The 27,884-nt window shown below is 39.9% G+C and overlaps 1 protein-coding gene across 10 annotated transcripts in view; it reads right to left on the bottom strand.

The window, feature by feature from the left end:
- Positions 1 to 27,884, bottom strand: part of LOC118972139 (fibrous sheath-interacting protein 2-like) — a 53,048-nt gene that overhangs the window by 7,329 nt on the left and 17,835 nt on the right. For 3 of the 10 annotated variants that reach the window (XR_012127276.1, XR_012127274.1, XR_012127280.1), the window contains 4 exons: positions 10,503 to 10,587; positions 9,373 to 9,419; positions 6,765 to 6,805; positions 4,008 to 4,074 (listed from right to left, as the gene is read on the bottom strand). Coding sequence is in view for 3 of the 10 variants with exons in the window: in XM_073227428.1 (XP_073083529.1) it covers positions 4,008 to 4,074; positions 6,765 to 6,805; positions 9,373 to 9,419 (155 nt within the window). In the remaining 7 variants the exon portion in view is untranslated. Of the gene's footprint in view, positions 1 to 4,007; positions 4,075 to 6,764; positions 6,806 to 9,372; positions 9,420 to 10,502; positions 10,588 to 12,780; positions 13,734 to 21,235; positions 23,572 to 27,884 lie in introns of those variants that run through there. The other 7 variants (XM_073227428.1, XM_073227426.1, XM_073227427.1 and 4 more) reach the window with 4 other exon arrangements.

The raw sequence follows: 27,884 nt of genomic DNA, 5'->3' as shown, positions 1-27,884 counted from the left end.
CCCTTTGCAGTGGGGCTCAAGTCAGAGAACTGCATAATAAGGTACAAATCACAAGCTACACACGTAATATTATTTCACACCCATATTGGTGGTGGGTGGGGAGCTGCAAGGCAGGAGCCACACTGCAGGGGGATGAATAATCAAAACTTCCATATTCAAAATGACATAGTTGAACAAAGCCCCAACCTCTGTGGGACGCAGCAAAAGCAATCTTAAGAGGAAAGTATATAGCAATCCAGGCATATTTAAAGAAGAAAGAACAATCCCAAATGAAAAGTCTAATGTCACAATTATCGAAATTGGAAAAAGAAGAACAATTGAGGCCTAAGGTCAGCAGACGGAGGGACATAATAAAGATCAGAGAAAAAAATAAATGAAATCGAGAAGAATAAAACAATAAAAAAATCAATGAAACCAAGAGCTGGTTCTTTGAGAAAATAAACAAAATAGATAAGCCTCTAGCTAGACTTATTAAGAGAAAAAGAGAGTCAACACACATCAACAGAATCAGAAACGAGAAAGGAAAAATTATGACGGACCCCACAGAAATACAAAGAATTATTAGAGAATACTATGAAAACCTATATGCTAACAAGCTGGAAAACATAGTAGAAATGGACAACTTCCTAGAAAAATACAACCTTCCAAGACTGACCCAGAAAGAAACAGAAAATCTAAACAGACCAATTACCAGCAAAGAAATTGAATCGGTAATCAAAAAACTACCCAAGAACAAAACCCCTGGGCCAGATGGATTTACCTCAGAATTTTATCAGACATACAGGGAAGACATAAGACCCATTCTCCTTAAAGTTTTCCAAAAAATAGAAGAGGAGGGAATACTCCCAAACTCATTCTATGAAGCCAACATCACCCTAAATACCAAAACCAGGCAAAGACCCCACCAAAATAGAAAACTACAGACCAATATCCCTGATGAACGTAGATGCAAAAATACTCAACAAAATATTAGCAAACCAAATTCAAAAATACATCAAGAGGATCATACACCATGACCAAGTGGGATTCATTGCAGGGATGCAAGGATGGCACAACATTCGAAAATCCATCAACATCATCCACCACATCAACAAAAAGAAAGACAAAAACCACATGATCATCTCCATAGATGCTGAAAAAGCATTTGATAAAATTCAACATCCATTCATGATAAAAACTCTCAACAAAATGGGCATAGAGGGCAAGTACCTCAACATAATAAAGGCCATATATGATAAACCCACAGCTAACATCATACTGAACAGCGAGAGGCTGAAACCTTTTCCTTTGAGATCAGGAACAAGACAGGGATGCCCACTCTCCCCACTATTATTCAGTGTGGTACTGGAGGTCCTAACCACGGCAATCAGACAAAACAAAGAAATACAAGGAAACCAGATTGGCAAAGAAGTCAAACTGTCACTATTTGCAGATGACATGATATTTTTTTAAATTTTGGTATCATTAATCTACAATTACAGAAAGAACATTATGTTTACTAGGTTCCCCCCTTCAGCAAGTCCCCCCCACATACCCCTTCAGAGTTACTGTCCATCTGCGTAGTAAGATGCTGTAAAATCACTACTTGTCTTCTCTGTGTTGCGCAGCCCTCCCCGTGCCCCCCACACACTATACATGCTAATCGTAATGCCCTCTTTTTCCCCACCCTTATCCCTCCCTTCCCACCCATTGTCCCCAGTCCCTTTCCCTTTGGTAACTATTAGTCCATTCTTGGGTTCTGTGATTCTGCTGCTGTTTTGTTCCTTCAGTTTTCCTTTGTTCTTATACTCCATATATGAGTGAAATCACTTGGTACTTGTCCTTCTCCGCTTGGCTTATTTCACTGAGCATAATACCCTCTAGCTCCATCCATGTTGTTGCGAATGGTAAGATGACATGATATTGTAGATAAAAAACCCTAAAGACTCCACTGCAAAACTACTAGAACTAATATTGGAATTCAGCAAAGTTGCAGGATACAAAATTAACACACAGAAATCTGTAGCTTTCCTATACACTAACAATGAACTAATAGAAAGAGAAATCAGGAAAACAATTCCATTCACAATAGCATCAAAAAGAATAAAATACCTATGAAAAAACCTAACCAAGGAAGTGAAGACTACCAGACACTCTTCAGAGAAATTAAAGAGGTCACTAACAAATGGAAACTCATTCCATGCTCCTGGCTAGGAAGAATTAATATCGTCAAAATGGCCATCCTGCCCAAAGCAATATACAGATTCGATGCAATCCCTATCAAATTACCAACAGCATTCTTCAATGAACTGGAACAAATAGTTCAAAAATTCATATGGAACCGTCAAAGACCCCGAATAGCCAAAGCAATCCTGAGAAGGAAGAATAAAGTGGGGGGGATCTCGCTACCCAACTTCAAGCTCTACTACAAAGCCAAAATAATCAAGACAATTTGATACTAGCACAAGAGCAGAGCCACAGACCAGTGGAACAGAACAGAGACTCCAGACATTAACCCAAACATATATGGCCAATTAATATACGATAAAGGAGCCATGGACATACAATGGGGAAATGACAGTCTCTTCAACAGATGGTGCTGGCAAAACTGGACAGCTACATGTAAGAGAATGAAACTGGATCACTGTCTAACCCCATACACAAAAGTAAACTCCAAATGGATCAAAGACCTAAATGTAAGTCATGAAACCATAAAACTCTTAGAAAAAAACATAGGCAAAAATCTCATGGACATAAACATGAGTGACTTCTTCATGAACATATCTCCCTGGGCAAGGGAAACAAAGGCAAAAATGAACAAGTGGGACTATATCAAGCTGAAAAGCTTCTGTACAGCAAAGGACACCATCAATAGAACAAAAAGGCATCCTACAGTATGGGAGAACATATTCATAAATGACAGATCCGATAAAGGATTGACATCCAAAATATATAAAGAGCTCATGCGCCTCAACAAACAAAAAGCAAATAATCCAATTAAAAAATGGGCAGGAGCTGAATAGACAGTTGTCTAAAGAAGAAATCCAGATGGCCAACAGGCACATGAAAAGATGTTCCACATCGCTAATCATCAGAGAAATGCAAATTAAAACCACAATGAGATATCACCTCACACCAGTAAGGATGGCCATCATCAAAAAGACAAACAACAACAAATGTTGGTGAGGTTGTGAAGAAAGGGGAACCCTCCTACACTGCTGGTGGGAATGTAAATTAGTTCAACCATTGTGGAAAGCCGTATGGAGGTTCCTCAGAATGCTCAAAATAGAAATACCATTTGACCCAGGAATTCCACTTCTAGGAATTTACCCTAAGAATGCAGCACTCCAGTTTGAAAAAGACAGATGCACCCCTATGTTTATTGAAGCACTATTTACAATAGCCAAGAAATGGAAGCAACCTAAGTGTCTATCAGTAGATGAATGGATAAAGAAGAGGTGGTACATACACACAATGGAATATTATTCGTCCATAAGAAGAAAACAAATCCTACCATTTGCAACAACATGGATAAATCTAGAGGGTATTATGCTCAGTGAAATAAGCCAGGTGGAGAAAGACAAGTACCAAATGATTTCACTCATCTGTGGAGTATAAGAACAAAGGAAAACTGAAGGAACATAACAGCAGCAGAATCACAGAACTCAAGAATGGACTAATAGTTACCAAAGGGAAAGGGACTGGGGAGGATGGGAGGGAAAGGAGGGATAAGGGTGGGGAAAAAGCAAGAGGGCATTACGATTAGCATGTATAGTGAGTGAGGGATACGGGGAGGGCTGTGCAACACAGCGAAGACAAGTAGTGATTTTACAGCATCTTACTATGCAGATGGACAGTGACTGTGAAGGGGTATGTGGGGGAAATTGGTGAAGGGGGGAGCCTAGTAAACATAATGTTCTTCATGTAATTGTAGATTAATGATACCAAGAAAAAAAAATTAACTGGGCAACTGCAAAAAAAAATGACATAGTTGAGAGCTTTATTATAAAATGATAAACATGCTGTACCTGAAATGTCATCATTTGAAGAATACAGGCTGGTCAGTGCACTTTCATGTTGACAGAGGGTAACAAACTGCCAAGGTAAAGGTGAAATATTAGCTTAAGTCTTTGCCCTTTGTTGGACAGTGAACACTGGAAATACCTAGAAACCCTCAAGGGACAGAGCACCACCACGTTGGCATCATATACAGTAATCTCAAGGCTTTGCAGTCTCAGTCATTCTCTGGGACTTTAGCTGTTCCTAGGCAGGACTTCTCATATTTCTTGCCAATTATGATACCCAGGACTGGCCCCAGACTTGGATGTAGGCTGCCCCTGAAGAGTAATTTGAAGGGCTCACGTGTCCCAGGTTGCAATATATGTCAGCCATGCCAGCCCCCGCCCTCCTGATCCTTGGAATCAATAAAACATTTTAGATCCTTCTCTAAGAGAAGATAATGATGGCGAGGTCTTAAGGGGAGATGGTGGGTAGAAGGAGGCAAGGTTCATTTTACTACCCCAATCTCTTTTAAAATAATTCTTAATAATTGTGAGGTCTGGAGCAAGTAAGTAGTGGGTGTGGGGTGGCAGTAACATGGAGGTGGTAGGGCAGGGATAGTGGGTCAGATGCTGGCTTTGCTCTCCTCCTGAAATGCAGAAGCAACATGATCTGAGAAAGTAGGCTCGAAAAGAGGCTCAGGAAGGTGGCTGGGCTACAGGGTAGCTACCCCATGGTGAGGGCAGTTAAAAAGGAAGTGACAAATCAATGAAGTAAGGTATAAATGCATGTGAGACGAGAGAAGTCTGTTTTATGTTGATGGTGTGGAGAGCAGAGTATTATAGTAAAAGTTTGATTCTAATTCTTCTAAGAGGATTTGAGGCATTTTATGGATTAAGAGATTGCAAAATAGGATACTAGAAGTGATAAACTAGGACAAGGACAATCTAAAACTTGTTTCTAACATTGAATGCACAATAGAACCATCTGGAGAAATATTAAAAATGGGGATGCTGGGCCCCATCCCAATTTAACAGAAATCCCTGAATGTGGGTGGGGCAAGTGCTGGTCTAATTGCTAAGTTGTTCAGGTGACTCCAAAGTACAGCCAGGGTTGAGAACCTCTGCTCTTTATAGTAGTTCCCAAATACGGCTGTATATCAGACTCTTGGACAAAGGAGCTGGGAACTCCTGATGTGGAGACTGAATTTGGCTCTGATGGCTAAGGCTGTTCTTTGGACAAATGTTTGTTGGGTATCTACTATATTTCAGATCTTGTTAGGTGCTGGGCGTAGAGTTAGGAACAAAACAGACAAAGCTCTTGCCATTATGAAGCATATAGTCAAGTGACTATATAGTCTACCAGAAGATGAAGGCAGGAATATTTGTCTCCTTTGTTTACTGTTGAATCTCCAGTACCTGGCACATAGTAGGAACTTGATAAAAATTTTTGAATGAATGAATGATTGAATGGTGACTTAAGTGCTATGCAGAAAAATAAAGCAAGATAAGGGGGATAGTGTATATGTGCTTGTGTATTTCTATTTTACACGGGGTGGTCAGCAAAGGCCTCACAGAGAGGTGACTTTTAAGCAAAGATCAGAAGGCAGTAGGGCAGTAAGACTCACACAGCTATCTGGGTATATGAGTGTTCCCGGCAGAGGAAAAGCAAGTGCAGAGGCCCTGAGGTGGGAGCATGGTTGGCATGTTAGAGGCACAGTAAGTGGGCCCTGTAGTGTATGGTAAAGTTTGGCATTATGGGAAATGTGAAGGCTTCTTTTTCTGTATCTGACACTGGAGACTATATGTATTCATGTATACAGAGACTACTATTCCCTGGAGCTGAATGTAAGCAGGGATTTCTGTGCTACTCAATAAGGGATGCTTAATGTCTTAGTGAATCATACCTTTAAGTAGTTTTACAATGAAAAAAACCTCAGCAAATGAGGAGGAAAATCACCAAAAGAATCCAGGTATGTCAGGGAATCAGCTTGGCAAAAGGAAAAGCCTGACAGGTTTCCAAACTGGAGATTCTACCTTTTCTCTTAATATTTTATTTGGAAACCATGGTCTCTATGTGAAGCTTAAAGTTGTCAAATAGATAATACTGAAAAATAAAAGGTGTCTGCAAATTGATGGGCTGTGTGTGTGTCTGTGTGTATCCTGGGGGAGGCTTAAAGTGAATGAAGAAGAAAGCAAAGGTGGTACAAAAACAGGCAGATCCAGGAGCATTTATAGCTTTGGCCGTCCATAGAGACTTCCCAAGAGGGCCTTAAGGGAGGGGAATTTCCTGAGATCACATTGAGGAGCTGGCCATTCTTTTAGAAAACTGCCTGTAAAGGGTCGGTCTCAGGGACATTAGGAAGTAGTTGGAATCAACACTCATTTCCCTCAAGCAGTGCCCCTTCCTCTTTGAAGCATCTCTGCCCCCCACCAGTTCCTTTTCCTGGGTCTTCCTGGGAGTGTACTCTGACTCCCCGTGTCCAGCTTTCCTCCAGAGGCTACAGGAATTAACGAGTGGTATTGTCCTAGGGTGCTAAGGTTGCTGCTCTGTGGCTTACTCTGTGCACCTACACAAGGACAATGCTTAATCCAAACATGAGGATTTTGATGAAGGGGTTTTCAGGCACCAGGAGCTGTTACCAGCTGGGAGAGATTTGGGTGTGGGAAGGTGTGAACAAGGTCAGAACGCTTCCTGATGCCCCTCAAAGCACACCACACAGGCAGCCCCTTATTTCTATCAGTATTTCACTGGCTCACAGTGACGGGCCACTACAAAATATTTACCTCAATGCTGCTTGCATTCTCCAAATCTGGATCAATGCTTTCTGTGATCCAAACACAAAATTGGAAAGCAGTTATTTCTGAGACATATACAAACTACAAACTTTGGCACAAAAATAATCTCAGTAATTTCATTGAGGAATCATAGAAATCAGGCAAACAGAAAAAGTTGAAAGAGGTGAGATCCCTACAGTTCTGGGCACAGGTCTTGACTCTACTCAGAAAATGGGAAAGTGGAGTGTGACATGGTGGAAGGAGCACTGGCCAGAGCACCAGGAGAGGCAGGCTCTCCAACTAGCTATGCATGTTTGCATAACTATTCAAACTGTGGGCCTCTTTGCTCATGTGTAAAATGACCTCTATAGCTCTTTGTTTGTAGATTTAAAAAAATTCAAATGAGGCTGCCAGCTAAAGGAATGCTAGGAAGGAAGGAGCTGGTCTTGGGAAACAGTTACTTCCTGTGCAAATCAGGAGTGGGCTGAGGCATTACCCTGAGTTCCAGGAGATATCAGTGATTGAAATTTGGCCTAAAGAGGTTGAAATGGTACCAAGAGAGAAGTTTCAAGAAGACTCACAGAAGGCAGCTAAGAGTAAAAAGAGCACTGGATTTGCTTGGACTCAGAAAAACTGTTCGGGTCTTAGCTTCACTATTTAGAGCCCAGTGAACACTGGCAAGTTACTCCTAACTTCTCTGACTCTGTCTCTTCATATGTACAATGGGGATGTGAGTATTTTCTCACAGGAGGACCAAATGGAATAATGTGAATGTGTTTGACATACATTTTGTACGTGCATAATGAAAAAGGACCAAGGTGAGAGGACTTTCTCTGGATTACCCTTTGGGCCAAGGGTTCTAGAAAAAATGTAGTAAAACCTCAGTTACTTTGAACATGAGGGAGATCCCTTTTAGTTGAATTATCTGATGGCACTGGTTAACCAGAATATCCCCTAAATTTTTTTTATCAGTTGCTAGTTGTTCTAAAGTGTCTGTATGTACTTTGCTACCTGAGGACATCTTGTATACTGCACATATTTGAACTGATGTTTTTGACGACTGGGACCATTTGGCTTTAGCAGGGCCATCATTCCATTATCAGTTTTTAAGTGTCTAAGCTAAATGCATAGCAACCCTTCTGGATATATCTAGGAAGCTATTTTGATGAAGAGGGCACAGAAAAATTCCAGGTATTTCAGAGCTCCAGATAATCAGAATCAAGTTGACAATTTATTGTCTATTCTGTGAAACTATAAATTTGTATCACTAACCCTGACCTCCTCATGAATTCTGGACTTAACTATCCAACTACTTATAAGATTTCTCCACTGAAATGTCTAATGGCCTCTCAGTCTCACACAGCCCAAACAGAATTCTTGTTCCCCCTCCCCTCCCCACCTTTGTTCCTCTCCCTGTCACACTAAATGGCACTACTTGGTTGCTCAAGCCAAAATTGTAGGAATCATCCTTGACTTTTCTATTTTCTTCACTCCCAACATCTAGTCCATTAGCAGGTCCTACTGATTCTACATTCAAAATACAACCTGAATTTGTTCACTTCTTACCATCTACACTGCTAACCCGCTAGTCCAAGCCACCATTATTTATTGGCTAGATTATTGTGGAAGCCTCCTAACTAGTCTCCCTGCTTTAAAGCTATCCCTACTGAGCTCATTCTTCAAACAACAGCCAGAGTGATTTTTTTTAAATTCATAAATTAGATTGTCACGTCTCTGCTTAAAATCCTTCATAGGCTTCCTACTGCAACCAGAAAAGTAATCCACATTCCTTTCTATGGTCTACAATAGGCCCTAACGTGATCTGGCCCCCAGCTATCTCTCTAATCCCACCTCATTCCACTTTCCTGATGAATCCTTTCTGCTGGAAACACACCAGTTATATAACATCTGACTATGACCTGTTCATGTAATACTGGCAAATTACCTCTACTCTGTGGTTCACCTTCTAATGAATAAATAGAGGATAGCTTTCTTGAGTAACTTTTTGAGTAGACTGCAGGCTTGAAATAATCAAGGTCAATTCCAGCCCTGTAGTTTGAGTTTCAAGCCACCTTTTCAGAAAACATGACACTCCTACCTCTAGGCCAGTGCTGTCATTGTTTGAACCACAGTGATCCTTTGAGGCTTAAAAGAACCGAAGACCAAAACTCAACTCATAGATATTTTAATGAGTCAGTATTAAAAGAGACAAAAAATAAAGTGGGGTCCACTCTAGCCAGGTTTTAACATAAGCAAATATACTTAGGTTTAATTTTTAGCTTTGAAAGCTTTTTTCTGGATTTCACTAGGGCTAAGCTAGAAGCAGGCATACAATCTTAAAAGAGATGGCTAAATCCTAGAAGCATAGTCCACATACAGAAGTGACAAATTCTTATTTCCTGGATATTTCCCACAGGAGTACGATAATCATAAACTTACAATATCACACCACATACTTTATACCAAAATTACTGATGAAATCTTATTAGTGGTGAGTCACCTAAAAAACTCAATATTAACTTCAGGTTTGATAACAGGAAAACTCATCAATGAACAGGTTTAAAAGTCTCCTTTTAAATACTATCTAATATAAATTAAGAAAAAATATCAATCCAACCTTCTGTCATTTTAGCACTTGTATCTGGAAGATGATCATCATTATCACTAAAAAAAGAAGAAAGATATTTCATTTTCTGTGTATTTAATATATGAAGGAATACTGTTAAGGTAAAGGAACAACCTAGCAAAGTCATTCATCTAGAAGCAAACCTGGAATGGTATACCTTTGAGTTCTCAAGGCAAATGAAAATGATTGCTACATTGACTTTTATTGGGTTTTATATTCACCCTCTTCTCTTCTCCAGTGATACAAATAATCAAGAGTTGCCTGCATTACTAATTATGTATGTTAAAATAATCATAAGGGAAGATAAGGTCAATGGTGAGCCAAGACTGAATATCCTAAATAGGCACAAGATTAAAAAGAAACCTTGATTTCATAGGGCCAGCTAGAAAAGAGTATAGTTACAACCAGGTAGATTTTTCTCCTTATGCCCTATTTCTCCCATGATACAAAGTGCTACTCTTCCCAGTTTGTGAATATTCTTATAAGTGCAATTTTAGGCACATTACGGCTCTTCTAGAGAAAGTATTCATCAGACTTAAAGTCTACAGTGTACTTTATTCCTCCCTGTCTCCTATAAAAACTGCATAGTCCAGCCTTTCTCTTACAGTCTTCCCCAACTTGGATGGTCTTATCTAAATCTTATCCATCTTTTAAGGTCTGACTCAAACTCCATTACTTTTGGGATTCTTTCTCGAATGCTCCAACTTGTATCGCCCCCTCCATTCTTGGGATTCCTGACAGTCAGTGCCACACTATTGAGTATTTAGGACATAAAGGAACTAAGTAGGAACCCCTTGAGGTGGGTCATTAGTGCAAGGACTATTGTTGACCCAGGTTCAAGAACCCAATACATTAAAGACATAATCTAACTATACCAACTAGATCAGTATACTAGAAAGCAGGCCCCGGGAGAAGGAAATAGTGACCAGATAAATAGGAATGGGAGAGAACAGGGGATGGGGAGGCCCAGGAAGTAACCACAGAGGAAACTAGGGGAAGGGGAAGTTGAGGGATTGAATTCTGGCATTTTCTAAGGTTTATTCAAGGGGCCTATTCTTCCCATCAACATAATTTTCATTTCCATTTTCTAAACTAACTTGTATTACTTGAACTGACGGTACCTAGAAAATGAAGGCAGGTCCTCTTCGTCGTAATTCTATGTATGAAGTAATGTGTTGGTTCATTACTGGGTTTCAATTTTTTTCCCTGGGAAAGTACAAGTCAGTATTACACAAAATAGAGTTTGCAATAAAAGAAGTAAAATATACCATAACCTTTCCTTAGTTATTTATGTAGTTAGCACTTCTGATAGGCATAGTATATTTAATCATGAAATCTCACATGGCTTCCCAAGAAATACATCCCAATACAGAGATCAAGGTTTGCATTAAGGCTATTAACCTGGTGAGCTCCTGATTTGGGTAGAGTTGTATCTCTGTGTTCTGGTTTGTCTGGTTCACTATAGCTTCTGGGTTAGCCTGAAAATTACTGCAAATGGATAATCTAGAGAATTGTCCCACCAGGACATCCTACATCATATGTATTCTCTAAACACATGGTATGGTACAATTTTTTGGGTAGGGTCAACCCAGGAGGTGAATGAGACGCAGACCATCCTAGGATACAGAACCAAGGACAGGATCCGTGTGTCAAAAAGGGTTTATGGGCTGTTTGCAGGAGGAATATTCCACATACTTTGACTTAACTTGATATTTTTCAATAAGTTGGTTAAGTAATTTTTAAGAAAAAAAGTTGGTTAGATAATGTCCCCAAAGGTCATATAGCTACTAAGTGGCAATGCCAGAATTCAAGCCCAGATAGGCTGAGTTTGCATGAACCTTTTCACTTGCCTCCATCTCATCTGGTAGTGCCCACTGGCATGGAGATTCTGTGCATAAAACGAACGAGTATTTACAGGTCGGAGTCCAAAAAAATGAAATATATTATTTTAAATAATTAGCCTGCATTTCTCCTAACTGGTTTCCATTTTGTTTTTCTTGTCCTTCTAACTAACCTAGGACTCTTTCCATGTGTTGTTTTCCTTCAACCGAGGCTCCTGTTAATCATTTCCTTTTTATTGTAAATATTATCAGAGTTAGGAGAGACTGTCTAGATCCAGTTTATGCCCTTTCCTTCCTACCGAATGCACATTACTTGAACTAAGTTTGTGCAGCTCTCTATCCTTTCTACAGAAACCTGGTCAGTGATGTTACATTTCTCACTTACATTTAGTTGTGTCTTTCTCTCCCAGGCAGAGGAGTATGTATGAGTCCTGAATTTTGAGGTAGTCACATCAGCGTTGGAAACAATTCTTCTTTGTATGTCTTCAGATTCTGTCCACTGAGTTCATGATGTTTCAATATTTGTTGTACTTACATCAGATTTGGCATAACATTTCTGACTGAGGAATAGCCTGGGAGTTGCCTTGCTTCCCTAAACTGATGTGTTCTTTCTGCAACCCACTTTGCATGTTGGGGATGAACAGTACTGCTGTCCACATAGCTGCAAAGCGTCTGTCTGAGCTGAGCTATCTATGTTTGTTTACATTCTTTATCACAGCTTTTGCTCCCCTTCAGAGTACCAGTAGTTGTTTTGGATTAGCTATTCTCTCCCAACTCCCTCTGGGCTATGAAGAGATAGCTAAAGCACTGACAAAGGATGTAAGAAGAAATCAGGCCACCAAGACGAACCAGAGATATTTGCCTAGATGATAGAAGAATGACTTGGGGGTAATATTGTACAGTTTACATATGCAGATCTTGTGCCCAAGGAACTACATATATATTAAGGAAGACTACTGAGGAAACACTAATGTAATTTTGAGAACACAGAGAGAAAAGTACATTTTAGAGTTGGAAAGGACCTTGATCTCTAGTTTAAGAAACTAAGGACCAAGGAGATTTCATCAATGTCTATGACAAACTCAGTATTTAAGGTTAAAAAAAGTGCCTGTCAATGTATTCACCAGCTCTGAGACTTAGTTCAATGGGTTGGAAAATACTAAGGAAAACAAGCTCCTAGGCTTATGCTCCAGGCAGGTGGGTTCTGTAGAACTCTGCTCAGTTTGTAAGCCACAAGCTACATCCCTCGTGGGAGTGCACACTGTTGGTGCAAGAAGCTCATTTATATCGAGGGACTTTGGTATTAAATGGAATGTGGGGTTGGATCAGTGTAACTCCATCTCCTGGCAAGACCATCCCTATGCCCTGGTGCCCTAAGATCAGTAAACAGAACTACTTTTCAATAGTTACATTGTACCAAGGACAGTGCTATGGCATTCAAGTCCCCATTATTTAAGTATATTAGGAGCCCAAATATGGGACTGCAGGGAAACTAGTTCATAAATATAGCAGCACAAACACAACAGGGTCTAGAAGGGTAGAATAGAAAAGAAACTGAGTACATCCTGAGGATGTAAGTGTGTGGGGTAGTGGGAAAGTGTTAAGTAGTTAAAGTGAAATAACAAGAAAGGAATGAACTCTCTAATGAGCTTGCAGTCTAATGTTTGTTGACAATTGTTGCTACATAGAAACAATACTACTGTGGAGTCTGAAGTTTGAGGATTTCAATCTCTAACAGAAGCTGGTTTAGCTGACTTTCTAGCTGGCCCTTTTGGACCAGACAGTACTATGATAATGTGTGTCCATGAGAAAGAACTGTTAGGATTATAAAAATTGTGTTTCTTCTGAGTTGCAAAATGAGAATCACAATTCCAGTCAGTCCTGTTTGCTTTTAAAGGTATTTCTCTGTATCTCCATTCTTTAAGAAATGGCACTTTACAGAAAAAGGACAGTGGAAGGGACAATTGGCGGAATCTGAGAGGTCGGCCGATCAGCTAATAGCACTGTATTAATGTTAAGTTCCTTGTTTCAATAATTGTATATGGGATGTACTATGACTATATAGTTCAGAGGTTTAGGGGAACCTGGGTGAAAGGCATATGGGGACACTTTGTGCAGTGTTTCTATGAGTCTGAAACTATTTCACAATTACAAGTTTCTTAAAAATGGGCCTTTTGTTAGATAAGCATAAAAAAGAAAGAAATGGCAGTTTAGTCTGGCTAATGGAAACTAGCCTGCCACCTTTACACGGAGCTCACCACTGATGGTTAAGTCCCACTAAAGCGGAGTTGTATGAATCAGTGTCCAATTCTACTGGGCTGGGCAAGAGAAAGCTGACTAGATTTTTACAAATGCATCCCCAAAGACCTCCTTGACGAAGTAAATCACAGAATGACAACCAAGTCTCACTAACTGCTCATTTCTTTTCACGACTGCCTTTTGCACTTACCTCAATTACATTCAGTCGTCCTGCATTATCCAATGAGACGCCTTTCTCTTTTTTTCTCTTTCCTGCAACAAGTGTCTCTGTTGGGTAAGCCCTCCCACTTATTGATGCTCTTCTTAGTGCTTTGATGCTGTGTCCAGTTCTAGCTAAACAGTGTAACTGCCGTTTCTTAAGAGGCTGTGTTTTTGTAGAAATGACTCCTAAGTGGTCTGCAACAATGTCTGGATTGAAATTGATTGGTTGTTTCCCACGGTGAGGAATTATTTTAACTGGAAGTTCCTCTTCAGTTAAATCTTGACTTAACTCTTGTGGTAGATCAAGCTCCATTTTAATAGCATACTCATGTGATTTTTCAACAATTTGACCAATGTCCAGAGGTCACCAAAGAGATCAGCACATGAATCTTTTGGGCTAATTGTTTCTAATGGACAATTTGAAACTTTCTTGATAATTAAAGAAGCAACCTTTTAATGAAGAAGTTGTTTGTGCCTTTCATGTTATCACAAAGTTCTTTGGATGTTCCAGGGACAAAAGAAAAGCGTGTGCTTTAAAAGTCTTAAAGGGACAAGGGCTTAACAGGTGGACAAAATCATCCCAGCACACTCAGCCCAGCAGGCTGGGAATCTTAAGGAACTTCAGGCACCCTAACCCCCTGGGTGGTAACACAGCTCTGCAGACCCTCACGGTGATAAGCAGCCTGCCATTCATTTCCCCGTGCTAACACTGCAAGCAAACTGGCTGACTGGCCACTGCTGCAGAGCAGCCAGGGAGCAGACCACCACAGCAACCACACAAGTCTTCTCCCAGCATGCAGCTAACCAGGACAGACCCAGAGGCTGCTGCCAGCATGCAGCTGCCCGGCACATGCAGAGGAAGCCGGGGAAAAGTCTGGAGGTCACGAAGGGGCACCATTCTCACAGGAGAACATACGTCACTACTCTGCGACCCCTGGAAGTGTCCTAGGCCATCCCGAGGGCTGCCCCACACACGGCAGCTCAGTGGATTAACCCAAAGACTGCTAACTGTTTGTGGGTAACTGGCACAGGAAGCAGAGAAGGGCAAGGTGAACAGCAAGGAGGAAGGGATGTTGTTTTCCCAGCTGCCACACACGCCACTTGCCAGCGATCACTTCTATCACCATGGAATGGCAGAAGAGGCTGGTCCAGTCAAAAATCACCCAAACAAGGCCAGAGAGAGGGCCTGGCGAGATAGATATAACCAATCTTCCTGAAAAAGAATTCAAAACAAAAGTCATAACCATGCTGATGGAACAGCAGAGAAATATGCAAGAACTAAGGGATGAAGTCCGGAGGGAGATAACAGAAATGAAACAATCAATAGAAGGACTTAAGAGCAGACTGGATGAAGTACAAGAGACTGTTAAGGGAATAGAAATCATAGAACAGGAATACAGACAAGCTGAGGCAGAGCGAGATAAAGGATCTCCAGGAATGAAAGAATATTAAGAGAACTGTGTGAACAATCCAAACGGAACAATATTTGCATAATAGGGGTAGCAGAAGAAGAAAAGAGAGAAAAAGGGATAGAAAGTGTCTTCAAAGAAATAACTGCTGAAAACTTCCCCAATATGGGGAAGGAAATAGTCTCTCAGACTATGGAAGCCCAAAGATCTCCCAACAGAAGGGACGAAGGAGGACAACACCAAGACATATAATAATTAAAATGGCAAAAATCAAAGACAAGGACATGGTATTAAAGGCAGCCAGAGAGAGAAAAAAGATCACCTACAAAGGAAAACCCATCAGGCTATCATCAGACTTCTCAACAGAAAACTTACAGGCCAGAAGAGAATGGCATGATATATTCAATGCAATGAAACAGAAGGGCCTTGAACCAAGAATACTGTATCCAGGAAGACTATCATTTAAATTTGAAGGAGACATTAAATAATTTCCAGATAAGCAAATGTTGAGAGAATTTGCCTCACACAAACCACCTCTACAGGGTATTTTAAAGGGACTGCTCTGGATGGAAGTACTCCTAAGGCTAAATAGATGTCACCAGAGAAAATAAAATCACAGCAAAGAAAGCAGTTCAACCAAATACTAACTAAAGGTAAAAAATAAAATGAGCTAGCTCAAACGTAGTCAAGGGAAATGCAAAAGAGTACAGAATAAAACACCTAACATATAAAGAGTGGAGGAGGAAGAATAAGAAGGGAGAGAGAAATAAAGAATCATCAGAGTGTGTATATAGCAGCATAATAAGTGAGTTAAAGTTAGACGGGTAGATAGTAAAGACACTACCCATGAACCTTTGGTAACCACGAATCCAAAGCCTGCAATGGCAGTAAGTACATATCTATCGATAATCACCATAAATATAAATGGAGTGAATGCACCAATCAAAAGACACAGAGTAAGAGAATAGATAAAAAAAGCAACACCCATCTATATGCTGCTTACAAGAAACTCACCTTAAACCCAAAGACATACACAGACTAAAAGTGAAGGGATGGAAAAAGATATTCATGCAAACAATAGGGAGAAAAAAGCAGGTATTGCAGTACTTGTATAAGACAAAATAGACTTCAAAACAAAGAAAGTAACAAGAGATAAAGGAGATTACATAATGATAAAGGGGGCAGTCTAACAAGAGGATATAACCATTCTAAATATATATGCACCCAACACAGATGTGAAACAAATACTAACAGAATTAAAGTAGGAAATAGAATGCAATGCATTCATTTTAGGAGACTTCAACAGAGCACTCACTCCAAAGGACAGATCAACCAGACAGAAAATAAGTAAGGATGCAGAGGCACTGAACAACACACTAGAACAGATGGACCTAACAGACATCTATAGAACTCTTACACCCAAAATCATTAGGATACACATAATTCTCAAGTGCACATGGAACACTTTGCAGAATAGAGCACAGAGCACATACTAGGCCACAAAAAGAGTCTCAGTAAATTAAAAAAGATTGAAGTTCTACCAACGAATTTCTCAGATCACAAAGGTATAAAACTAGAAATAAATTGTACAAAGAAAGCAAAAAGGCTCACAAACACATGGAGGCTTAACAAAATACTAAATTATCAATGGATCAATGACCAAATTAAAACAGAGATAAAGCAATATATGGAGACAAATGACAACAGCACAATGCCCCAAGTCTGTGGGACACAGTGAAGGCAGTTGTAAGAGGGAAGTGTATAGCAATCCACACCAATTTAAAGAAGGAAGAACAATCCCAAATGAATAGTCTAATGTCACAATTACTGCAACTGGAAAAAGAAGAACAAATGCTGCCCAAAGTCACCAGAGGGAGGGACATAATAAAGATCAGAGAAGAAATAAATTAAATTGAGAAGAATAAAACAATAGAAAAAAATCAATGAAACCAAGAGCTGGTTCTTTGAGAAAATAAACATAGATAAACTCCTGGCCAGACTTATTAAGAGAAAAAGGGAATCTATGCACATAAACAGATTCAGAAATGAGAAAAGAAAAATCACAATGGACACCAGAGAAATACAAAGAATTATTAGAGAATACTATAAAAATCTATATGCTAACAAGCTGGAAAATCTAGAAGAAATGGACAGCTTCATAGAAAAATACAACCTTCCAAGACTGACCAAGGAAGAAACAGAAAATCTAAACAGACAAATTACCAGGAACGAAATTGAATCGGTAATCAAAAAACTACCCAAGAACAAAACCCGCGGGCCAGACAGATTCAGCACTGAATTTTATCAGACATATAGAGAAGACATAATACCCATTCTCCTAAAAGTTTTCCAAAAAAATAGAAGAGGAGGGAATACTCCCAAACTCATTCTATGAGGCCAGCATCACTCTAATACCAAAACCAGGCAAAGACCCCCCAAAAAAGAAAATGACAGACCAATATCTCTGATGAACATAGATGCAAAAATACTCAACAAAATATTAGCAAACCAAATTCAAAAATACATCAAGAGGGTCATACACCATGATCAAGTGTGATTCATCTCAGGGCTGCAAGGATGGTACAACATTCGAAAATCCATCAACATCATCCACCACATCAACAAAAAGGACAAAAACCACATGATCATCTCCATAGATGCTGAAAAACATTCAACAAAATTCAACATCCATTCATGATAAAAACTCTCAACAAATGGGTAAGGAGGGCAGTATCTCAACATAATAAAGGCCATATATGACAAACCCACAGCCAACATCATACTTAACAGCAAGAAGCTGAAAGCTTTTCACTTAAGATTGGAACAAGACAAGGATGCCCACTCTCCCCACTTTTATGCAACATAGTGCTGGAGGTCCTAGCCACAGCAATCAGACAAGAAATACAAGGCACCGAGATTGGTAAGGAATAAGTCAAACTATGACTATTTGTAGATGACATGATATTGTACCCAAAAAACCCTAAAGACTCCACTCCAAAAGTACTATAAATAATATCTGAATTCAGGAAAGTTGTAGGATACAAAATTAATACCCAGAAATCTGTTGCATTCCTGTACATTAATGATGAACTAGCAGAAAGAGAAATCAGGAAAACAATTCCATTTGCAATTGCATCTAAAAGAATAAAATACCTGGGAATGAACCTAACCAAGGAAGTGAAAGCCCTATACCCTGAAAACTACAAGACACTCTTAAGAGAAATTAAAGAGGACACTAATAAATGGAAATTCATCCCATGCTCTTGGCTAGGAAGAAGTAATGTTGTCAAAATGGCCATCCTGCCCAAAGCAATCTACAGATTCAATGCAATCCCTATCAAAGTACCAACAGTGCATTCTTCAATGAACTGGAACAAATAGTTCTAAAATTGATATGGAACCACAAAAGACCCTGAATAGCTAAAGCGATCCTGAGAAGGAAGAATAAAGCTGGGGGCATCATGCTCCCCAACTTCAAGCTCTACTACGATGCCACAGTAATCAAGACAATTTGGAACTGGCACAACAGACCCCAGACCAGTGGAACAGAATATAGAGTTCAGATATTCACCCAAACATATACGGTCAATTAAGGTACGATAAAGGAGACATGGATATACAATGGGGAAATGACAGCCTCTTCAACAGCTCGTGTTGGCAAAACTGGACAGCTACATGCAAGAGAATGAAACTGGATTATTGTTTAATCCCATACAGAAAAGTAAACTCGAAATGGATTAAAGACTTGAATGTAAGTCATGAAACCATAAAACTCTTAGAAGACAACATACGCAAATATCTCCTGAATATAAGCATGAGCAACTTCTTCCTGAACACATCTCCACGAGCAAGGGAAACAAAAGCAAAAGTGAACTCATGGGACTACATCAAAATAAAGAGTTTCTGTACGGCAAAGGACACCATCAACAGAAGAAAAAGGCATCCTACACAATGGGACAATATATTTGTAAATGACATATCCGACAAGGGGTTAACATCCAAAATATATACAGAACGTACACGCCTCAACACCCAAAAAGCAAATAACCCAATTAACAAATGGGCAGAGGATATGAAGAGACAGTACTCCAAAGAAGAAATTCAGATGGCCAACAGACACATGAAAAGATGCTCTACATCACTATTCATCAGAGAAATGCAAAGTAAAACCACAATGAGATATCACCTCACACCGGTAAGGATGGCCAGCATCGGAAAAAGTAGGAAAACAAATGCTGGTGAGGATGTGGAGAAAGGGGAACCCTCCTACACTGCTGGTGGGAAATGTAAGCTAGTTCAACCATTGTGGTAAGCAGTATGGAGGTTCCTCAAAAAACTAAAAATAGAAATACCATTTGACCCGAGAATCCCACTCCTTGGAATTTACCCAAAGAATACACCTTTGCAGATTCAAAAAGATACATGCACCCCTTTGTTTATCGCAGCACTTTTTACAATAGCCAATATATGGAAGCAACCTAAGTGTCCATCAGTAGATGAATGGATAAAGAAGAAGTGGTACATATACTCAATGGAATACTATTCTGCCATAAGAAACAAATCCTACCATTTGCAACAACATGGATAGAGCTGGAGGACATTATGGTCAGTGAAATAAGCCAGGTGGAGAAAGACAAATGCCAGATGATTTCCCTCATTTGTGGAGTATAACAATGAAGCAAAACTGAACGAAGAAAACAGCATCAGACTCAGAGACTGCAAGAATGAACTAGTGGTTACCAAAGGGGAGAGGTGTGGGGGGCGGGTGAGGAAGGAGGGAGAAGGGGAATGAGGGGTATTATGTTTAGAACACATGGTGTGGGGGATCATAGGGAGAACAGTGTAGCACAGAGAAGGCACATAGTGGATCTGTAGCATCTTACTACACTGATGGACAGTGACTGCATTGGGGTGTGGGTGGGGACTTGATAATATGGGTAAATGAAGCAACCACATTGTTTTTTCATGTGAATCCTTCATACCTTAATAAAAATAAAAATAAATAAATAAATAAAACAATGCATAGCTCAAAGCCAGCCATGGGGTATAGAGAGAACATAGGCAAGGATCTATTTAGAGCATCAGATTAATTTCAAGTGGGTATATTCTATCTACTTACAATCTATTCTTTGAATAAGACTCCCTTTGATTCAAAATCCCTTGTAACTTTTATTTTCAGCATTATTGCTGAGGATAAATGGATTCTTGGTTAAGAAAACAAAAGAAAACAGAACAGAACAGCCAAATGGGTATCTAGGCTCATAAAAAACAAATGCTCTGGTAAGAAGTATGACTGTGCTTATGATCCAAGCAATATTTCTTAAAAATACAAACCAAAGCCAGCTGGAGAAAGACAAGTATCAAACGATTTAACTCATCTGTGGAGTATAAGAACAAAGAAAAAACTGAAGGAACAAAACAGCAGCAGACTCACAGAACCCAAGAATGGACTAAGAGTTGCCAAAGGGAAAGGGACTGGGGAGGATGGGTGGGAAAGGAGGGATACAGGGGAAAAAGGGGCATTACGATCAGCACAGATAATGTGGGGTGGGCGGGGGGGGGACACGGGAAAGGCAGTGTAACACAGAGAAGACAAGTAATGATACTATAGCATCTTATTACACTGATGGACAGTGACTGTAATGGGGTATGTGGAGGGGACTTGATAATAGGGGGAGTCTAGTAACCATAATGTTGTTAAAGTAATTGTACATTAGTGATACCAAAATAAAAATAAATAAATAAACCACAGATACTCAAAAGCACACAAAGGTATAGATTAATGAATCATTATAAAGTAAGCATCCTTGATCTTATGATCACACCTGGGTTATCAAATCGGCTGGCATCAGCCTTGCAGAAACCCCTCCCTGTACCTCGTCCCCACTACAAGCCAACCCCCCCAAAAGAAGTCTGCATCCTGACTTTAAAGGAATATCTTCTGTTGTTTTACAGCTTAATCACCTGAGCATGCATCCCTAAACCTGGGTTGTCCAGTTTGGGGCCATGAACCTCCTGTTGCCACTGAGCAGTTGAAATGTGGCTGGTCCAAACTGGGATGTGCTCTAAGTACAAAACACCCACCAGATTTCTAAGATTAGTACAAAAAAGAAAAAAATGAATATAGACTATTTCATTAATGATTTTTTGTCCTATTGAAAATATGTTGAAATGACAATATTTTGTACATACTGATTCAAATAAATATAGTTTGTTAAATTAAAAAAAATACAAACCAGATTACCTCTAACAAACTATTTCATGAAACAATTTTGCAGTCTAAACATTTATGTGTCTTCATGGAGATAGTCTCCTTTTAACCTGGGCATCTGTTTAGCTAGAAGGTGACTGTGAGAAGTAAAGCCCCACAATGGAGGGGTCAGCCTACGGGCTCTGTGCCTTCCTGTTACTGCCCTCCTCTGTCAAGGAACTGTGTTTATATATGCAAACGACTGCAGCTACTTGTTAAGGTTTTATGGTGCAACGATTAGCACTGATGATTTAGGGTGAATGAACAGGCTCTGGATCCAACAAAAGATTATCAGTGCAAACTGTCTTGGATAGGGAGGCAGAGGACAGCTCACGAAGTAAAGAAATGTATTAATTTAGGTAGAAAAAAAGGGCTGAGCTAGAACTGGGGCTGAAAGAACCAGAAGGCTGAGCAGTAGGGGGAAGTTGGGGCCTCCTTCAGTATGAGCTGAAGTATAAACCCAGGGACCAGACTTGAACGACTATCACTGTCACAGGTTAGAATGGGCCAGGGGCACACGCAAAGTGTACCTGTAAAACTCCACTCCTACTTATGTGCTTCTGCTTATTGCAGATATATCTTGGGGGCATAAAAATCCTCTTGCCTATAAGAAAATTGTATTTAAGTTGTTGACACCCTCAAGACAGCTAGACCAAGAGTGTGCACCTTCCACAGGAATTATGTTTCTCAAGGCTGTAGGGACAAGTCAGTGGCAGCAAAGGCTGGACACCTGGCATTCTGGCTATGCATTGCCTGATATCCTGGCATTCAAGCAACAGAGTCCTTAGAATGTGGTTGTTGCCTCCCGATTATCTCCAAAGTTAGCTCCCAGGTTGTTCAGTTTTAGGCCAACATTCAAAGAAAAGTTAACACCTTGTATATAGTATAGTTTCTCCTGACTCATTAGAAAAGACTTGAGGGCCATTTCACGGAAAAGCCATTTTATTCCACTCCAATTCCCAAATCTCTTAATGCATTTTTTATTGTGATAAAGTACACATAATATAAAATTTACCATTTTAAAGTGTATACAGTGCAGTGACATTAAGTACACTTACAATGTCATGTAAACATCACCACAATCTATTTCTCTTACTGCATGTTTCTCATCTAGTGCTCAAACTAGAAAATGGCTATTGAGTTTGAAAAACATATTTTGGGATTGACAGCATATGGTTGAAAACCACTTGTTTTATATAAGTATGTCCTAAATCAAACACTTCTAATAATGACATCTAAGCACTAATAAGTAAGTTACTTACCTTCTTGATCTAAATCTGTTCCAATACACATGAGCTAAGAATTTCAATAGCTATTATTTTATTATTACCAGAGATAATGTACAGCAGACTTACATTATTACTCCTAGGGCAGCTGAGAAGAAGCATTTCCAACCTTGATATATAAAATAGGGGCATTCCTAAAGTTTACAATGAAGTGAAGTGTGATAAGGAGAATATGATTTTTCACCTTAATTTCACTATACTATTGAACCAAGAAATATCCTTTTGATGCCAGTATGTCTAGGTCTTTGTGACTGTTGCATGTTCTTTGAAATGAGCAGGTGTGTGTGTGGAGGAACGTGTGAGTGCGCTACTCCCCTAAACTCCTCTCTGGTTCATGATTCCTCTGTCTAGCCCCACAGCTGGGGGCTCATCTATTCACCCTCTTATCTTTGTCTAGTCCAAGTTGCAGCTTGCAGGTGACCAGGCCCCTCCTTTGGATGGAGTAGCCAACCTAAGATTCTTCTTAGTCCCAGGAAAATGAAGAGACAGGTCTATGCGTCCTGCTCACTTGCCTGAGGGGCAGGATGCTCAGCTCTTGGCCAGATGCTAGTCTACAAAGGCATCTCCCTTTCCTTTACCGACTTCCTACTGTGGAGTGGGATTGTGATAGTTGATGCATTTCTCATGATGTCTAAACCTCCTAAGCCTCCCCCAGTCTACCCTCCTGCGCCCCCCTGCCCAAAGTGCCAATAACAGTAACTTTCGACCTCTTTTAACAATAACATTAGACCTTTGCAGAATTCCAGATTAACTGAGAGTGAAAGTCACAGAAGTGAGAAAGGCAAAGAGGGAAACTGACTAATGTCAACAGATGATTTTGCTCGTTGCTGATTCACACATTTTTCTCTAGTAACATTAGAAATTATCCATAATATGTTGCTTTATCAGTGAATTTCATTGTACATACTTGTTGTTGACAGGGAATTTGATAGTGGTTTTGTTGTCTGAAAAGTAAAGAGAGATGGATTTTATTACTTATGGTTAATAATTTATATAACTTCTCCCAAATTCCTAATCTTCGAATCTGATTATCCTTTGTGCTTGAGAGTTTTTTTCTCCCCAGCAATTCACAAAGGAGAAAAAGTGTTATTTTTTGGTCTAATCCCATTTAGCTTCTACTTAATGCCTCTGGGTAGAGGACATGCTCTATTACTTAGAGGAGTAGAATAACTGCTGCATAAACAGAACAACAGCTGCTACATAAACTAGCATCCATCTGCTATTACTACTCTTGATCCACTTTAGCCATGTTTATTTTACAGTGAGTTGGGAAGAGCATGGGTCTGGAGAGAGAGGAGATAAGCTAGTCCTTTCGCCTGCTCTGCTTGTTCAGAGCTTTCTGATAAGTCATTTCCTCCCCACCACCTCAGAACTTCTAGTCTCCCATCACCTCACAGTAGGAAGAGATCTATGGATGATTATTGATGATGGATTAAAATAATAGGTTTCTGATCATATGCAATACCAAATTCGATATGGCCTTTTTTTAGGTATCATGGTATTCTATCTTCCGATCAGTTTTTATTATCACCTACTACATGCAACTGAAACATATTTTACTAAATTGTAGCAAGAGAATAATACAGTCATGTACATTATTGAGTAATAAAACATCAAACAAAGACAAGGCCTAAAACTGTAATTGTGATTTATTTTCAAGTTTTTCTACCTACATAGATCTTTTGCTTGTTTTCTTCCTGACATTCTTAAAGGAAAATGGCACTCTATCTTCATTTTATGCCCTTAATGTTATCGAATTTACTTTTCTCCCCAAGTCCTACAATTCAATTTTGAGAATTACAGCTAGACTGAATTTACAACCTCACTCCTAGTGTTAGGTAGAAAGACAGAAATGAGCAGGATGAAAAGGAGAGAGTGCCCCTTAAAAATGACTCAGAGAGTGGATCAGATAGAACCAGAGAGCCAGAAATGACTCAGAGTTAATCAGATGAAGCCACAGGGTCCAAGAGTGGCCCAAGAAATGTGCAGGGTCCACCCAGGGACGAAACATCAGAAGCACAGGCACAGCACATCCCCTGTCCCCATTTCACCAACCAGAACAAACCCTAGAGAGCTAAGAGCTGTCAGTCAAGTACCTCTCTGCCCAGTCAAAACTTCATAAAAGAATCCTCAGAATGAGGCTCACTTTAGGCAGAACCGGTCTGTTACTCTCTGCAGAGTGCAGGAAAACTGACTTGGCTTTCTTGACTTTGGGTTCTCATCTCACTATATCTGACTTCCCTGTGACACCGAGCTGAGTTCCTTCTTTCCTAACACTAGTAGGAAAAGAATACCTTAAGGTGTCAGCTAGGGTTACGCAGCAATACCTCATCCTCAGACTAGTACCTTTTTGCAATATGAAACCTGGACCTGAGTGCCAACTTCAGTGATACAGTTCCTCTCCTTAGGATTCATTTATTTTTTCTAAGACCTAGGTTCTTAGGCCAACTCAGCACAATTTCTTTCTTGTAGGTCCTCTACAATCTAATGCACCCCAATTCCTTTCTCTGCTCTCTCTATTTGATACCACAGGCAGCAAGTGGAACCCAGTGAGTCCTGTGTCTTTGTTGCTACCTGTCCCCAGAGGCTTTCTGTCCCAAAGGCATGCACTTAGATAAAAGGAAAAGCAAAAACCTGAGAACAGAGCTAATCAAATAAATGAGAAAAGCCTCATATTAGATGACTAGAAACTAGTTGTAATATCACATACAATCTGCAATTTGCAATGAATTATCAGATTCTTTTGGAAGCCAACTGAGCAGAAACATGCAAATGAACTCACTGTTATATTCAGAAGTTGCACCACAATTCTAGTTGTGATAAGATAGTGCGTCCACTTTTCCCTAGTCTTAGGTGGTTTTCCCTGATAGAGTGATGCTACTAGAGGTAAGTGTTTAAGGTTTAGGTCATTTGTTCTACCAACTCCCTATTTCTTAAATAAAAGGGATAGTAATATTGATGACAATTAATTCAGAGCCCCAAAAGGCCCAAAAGAGACGGCACGGTTTTTCAGTTTAATGTGCCATGTCATAAAACCTACATACAACTTTCAGCTACTGACCTTCTCTTTCATATAACCTCACTTCAGACCACAAGATACCTGAGAGGTATCTTCCCATGGCTGGCCGACTAACCCTTGAAGATAAATAGGATGAGACTAAATTTTAGTCTGCCTGCTTAACTCTTCTAACCATCTAATTTTCAATCCAATTGGGGGTCTTTTACTTGTACCTCAGGCCTATAGCTTTGGGGGTGATGCATGATATCTCCTGATCATCCATACACATAGTCCATTCTATGGCCAAATCCATCTGCTCATTCTAGTGGCTGAAAGGGATTGAAAAGCAGCACCTCTCTCCTAACATCAGTGTTCCAATATGAGAGCTAAGGACTGGGTAGTTCCACAGGTGGCCCTCCCTATACCTCACATTTTATCCACTGCTCTGTCCTCAGTTCACCTTCAACATTCCTCCTGTCTCCGGTCTTCTCTCCTGATGCTCTTTGAAGAACAGCTGAAGTCAGGGACCCTGCTTCATTCACATTGGTGTCCCCTGAATACCGAGCACCATACTTCGGACATAGTAGGTACTCAAGAAATATGAAACATGTTCCCATTTAACATGTTTTAAATCTATGCATATTGTTCTCTACTCCAAAATGAAGGCCATTGTGCAGGCCATAAGCAATTAATGGACTTCAGCAACCAGTAACTAACTGTTTTCAATTTGTCTTACATGCTGCCATCAGAGATGTTCAGCAGAGTTATTGATTTGACAATATCACATCCCTCCTCAAAACCATTAGACTGTCAGGCAATGAATGAAATACAAACTTCTGAACACAGTCTTTTGGACAACAGACTCACTACCTTCTTTACTCTGTTTCTCTTTTCATCTTCCATCCCAACCATAAGAACATACTTGAGCATCTAAATGCAAAGCTTAATTATTACAAGTGTTTACCCCACTACTGTCTTGTCACATTTGCTTCCTATTGTTCTGATTTCTTTGGTTCCTAATTCTATTTCATTAAGCTTACTGTGAATGTCCTTTGTGTTAGCATTAGAAAAAAACAGAACTTAAGGAGTTGAAGAAAGAGAAGAGAGAGGGCGTAAATGGTAGAACAGGTGTGATGCATCCACAGTTGAGCCTTGGGAAGCAAGGAACTCTGTCAGAACAAGAGGATTTAGTCAAAGGCCTTGAACCTGTGTTCTCTGTAAGGTTAAGAGAATGTTTCATGGGTACAATGAGCTGAGCCAGACCAGACAATGCTGTTAGCTATGTTTTGTTGTGCTCTGGTCTGGAACTGTCCTAGGTATACTTAAATGTTTTCTAATCCTGTGTATTTGAGAGGAATGGGGGAGAAGCTCCAGGTCATGCGTGGAGTTCTTCATTTTAGCTGAGCCAAGATTTTTAGTAAAAAGGTATCCAGAGCATTTGTACTGGAAAGACTCAAGTGATTCTGTAGGTCTGTAGTCTAGACTGGGGGACAGGAGAAAGAGGGAGGCAGTAATAAATGCTCTATAAAACTACACATAATCATTATTCTCTCACCTTTGTTTCTTTAAACTGTTCTAATACTGGCCTAGTCAGTTTCCTTCCTTCAGTATCTTTGTATCCTATTAGCACTCAGTAACTCAGACAAACTGACTTCTATCACTCTTAAGCTCAAAATCCTCCTAGGAAGCTTGGTTTGACCGCCGACACCATTTACCACCACACACTGCTTCACTTTACCCAACCATTTTCATCAGTTTGGGATTTACAAAACCTATCATGAACCTCATTTAGTGTTTAAAAATGACGGTGTTGGGTATGTGTGTTTCATTAGGAGTTATTTTATATGCATGAAATATTACTCAAGTTTGAGGGGAACAGGACATCAGCAGAATAGGTGGCCACCAAGGTTTGAGGGCTGAAAGGTCCCTAGGCCAAATAAAATCTTCTCCACTGGCCTTGATTTTGCATCAGTACAGACTGATTACTTTGGATCACAGTGCAAATATCCTTAGGATGGGGTAACATATTGTCATTAATACTACACAGAAAACTAATTTGTCACCATTAGGAAACAATAACCTCAAGAGGCACAAGTAATGGATGTTTGAATGGGGAAAGGAGAAAAGAATAGATCCAGCTCCCAGAGAGCCACCTGGAGGAGAGACGTAGTACTACCTGAAAGGGGAGTGAAGGTCCTGCATATCAGGGGAGCATAGAACAAAAGGGAGAATAAAGAGAGGAGGAGGTAGAGCACGGAT

The sequence above is a fragment of the Manis javanica genome, chromosome X (assembly GCF_040802235.1).
Source record: "Manis javanica isolate MJ-LG chromosome X, MJ_LKY, whole genome shotgun sequence".
NCBI lineage: Eukaryota > Metazoa > Chordata > Mammalia > Pholidota > Manidae > Manis > Manis javanica.
The sequence above is the reverse complement of the archived record's forward strand: the minus strand, read 5'-3'. Positions and strand labels throughout refer to the sequence as shown.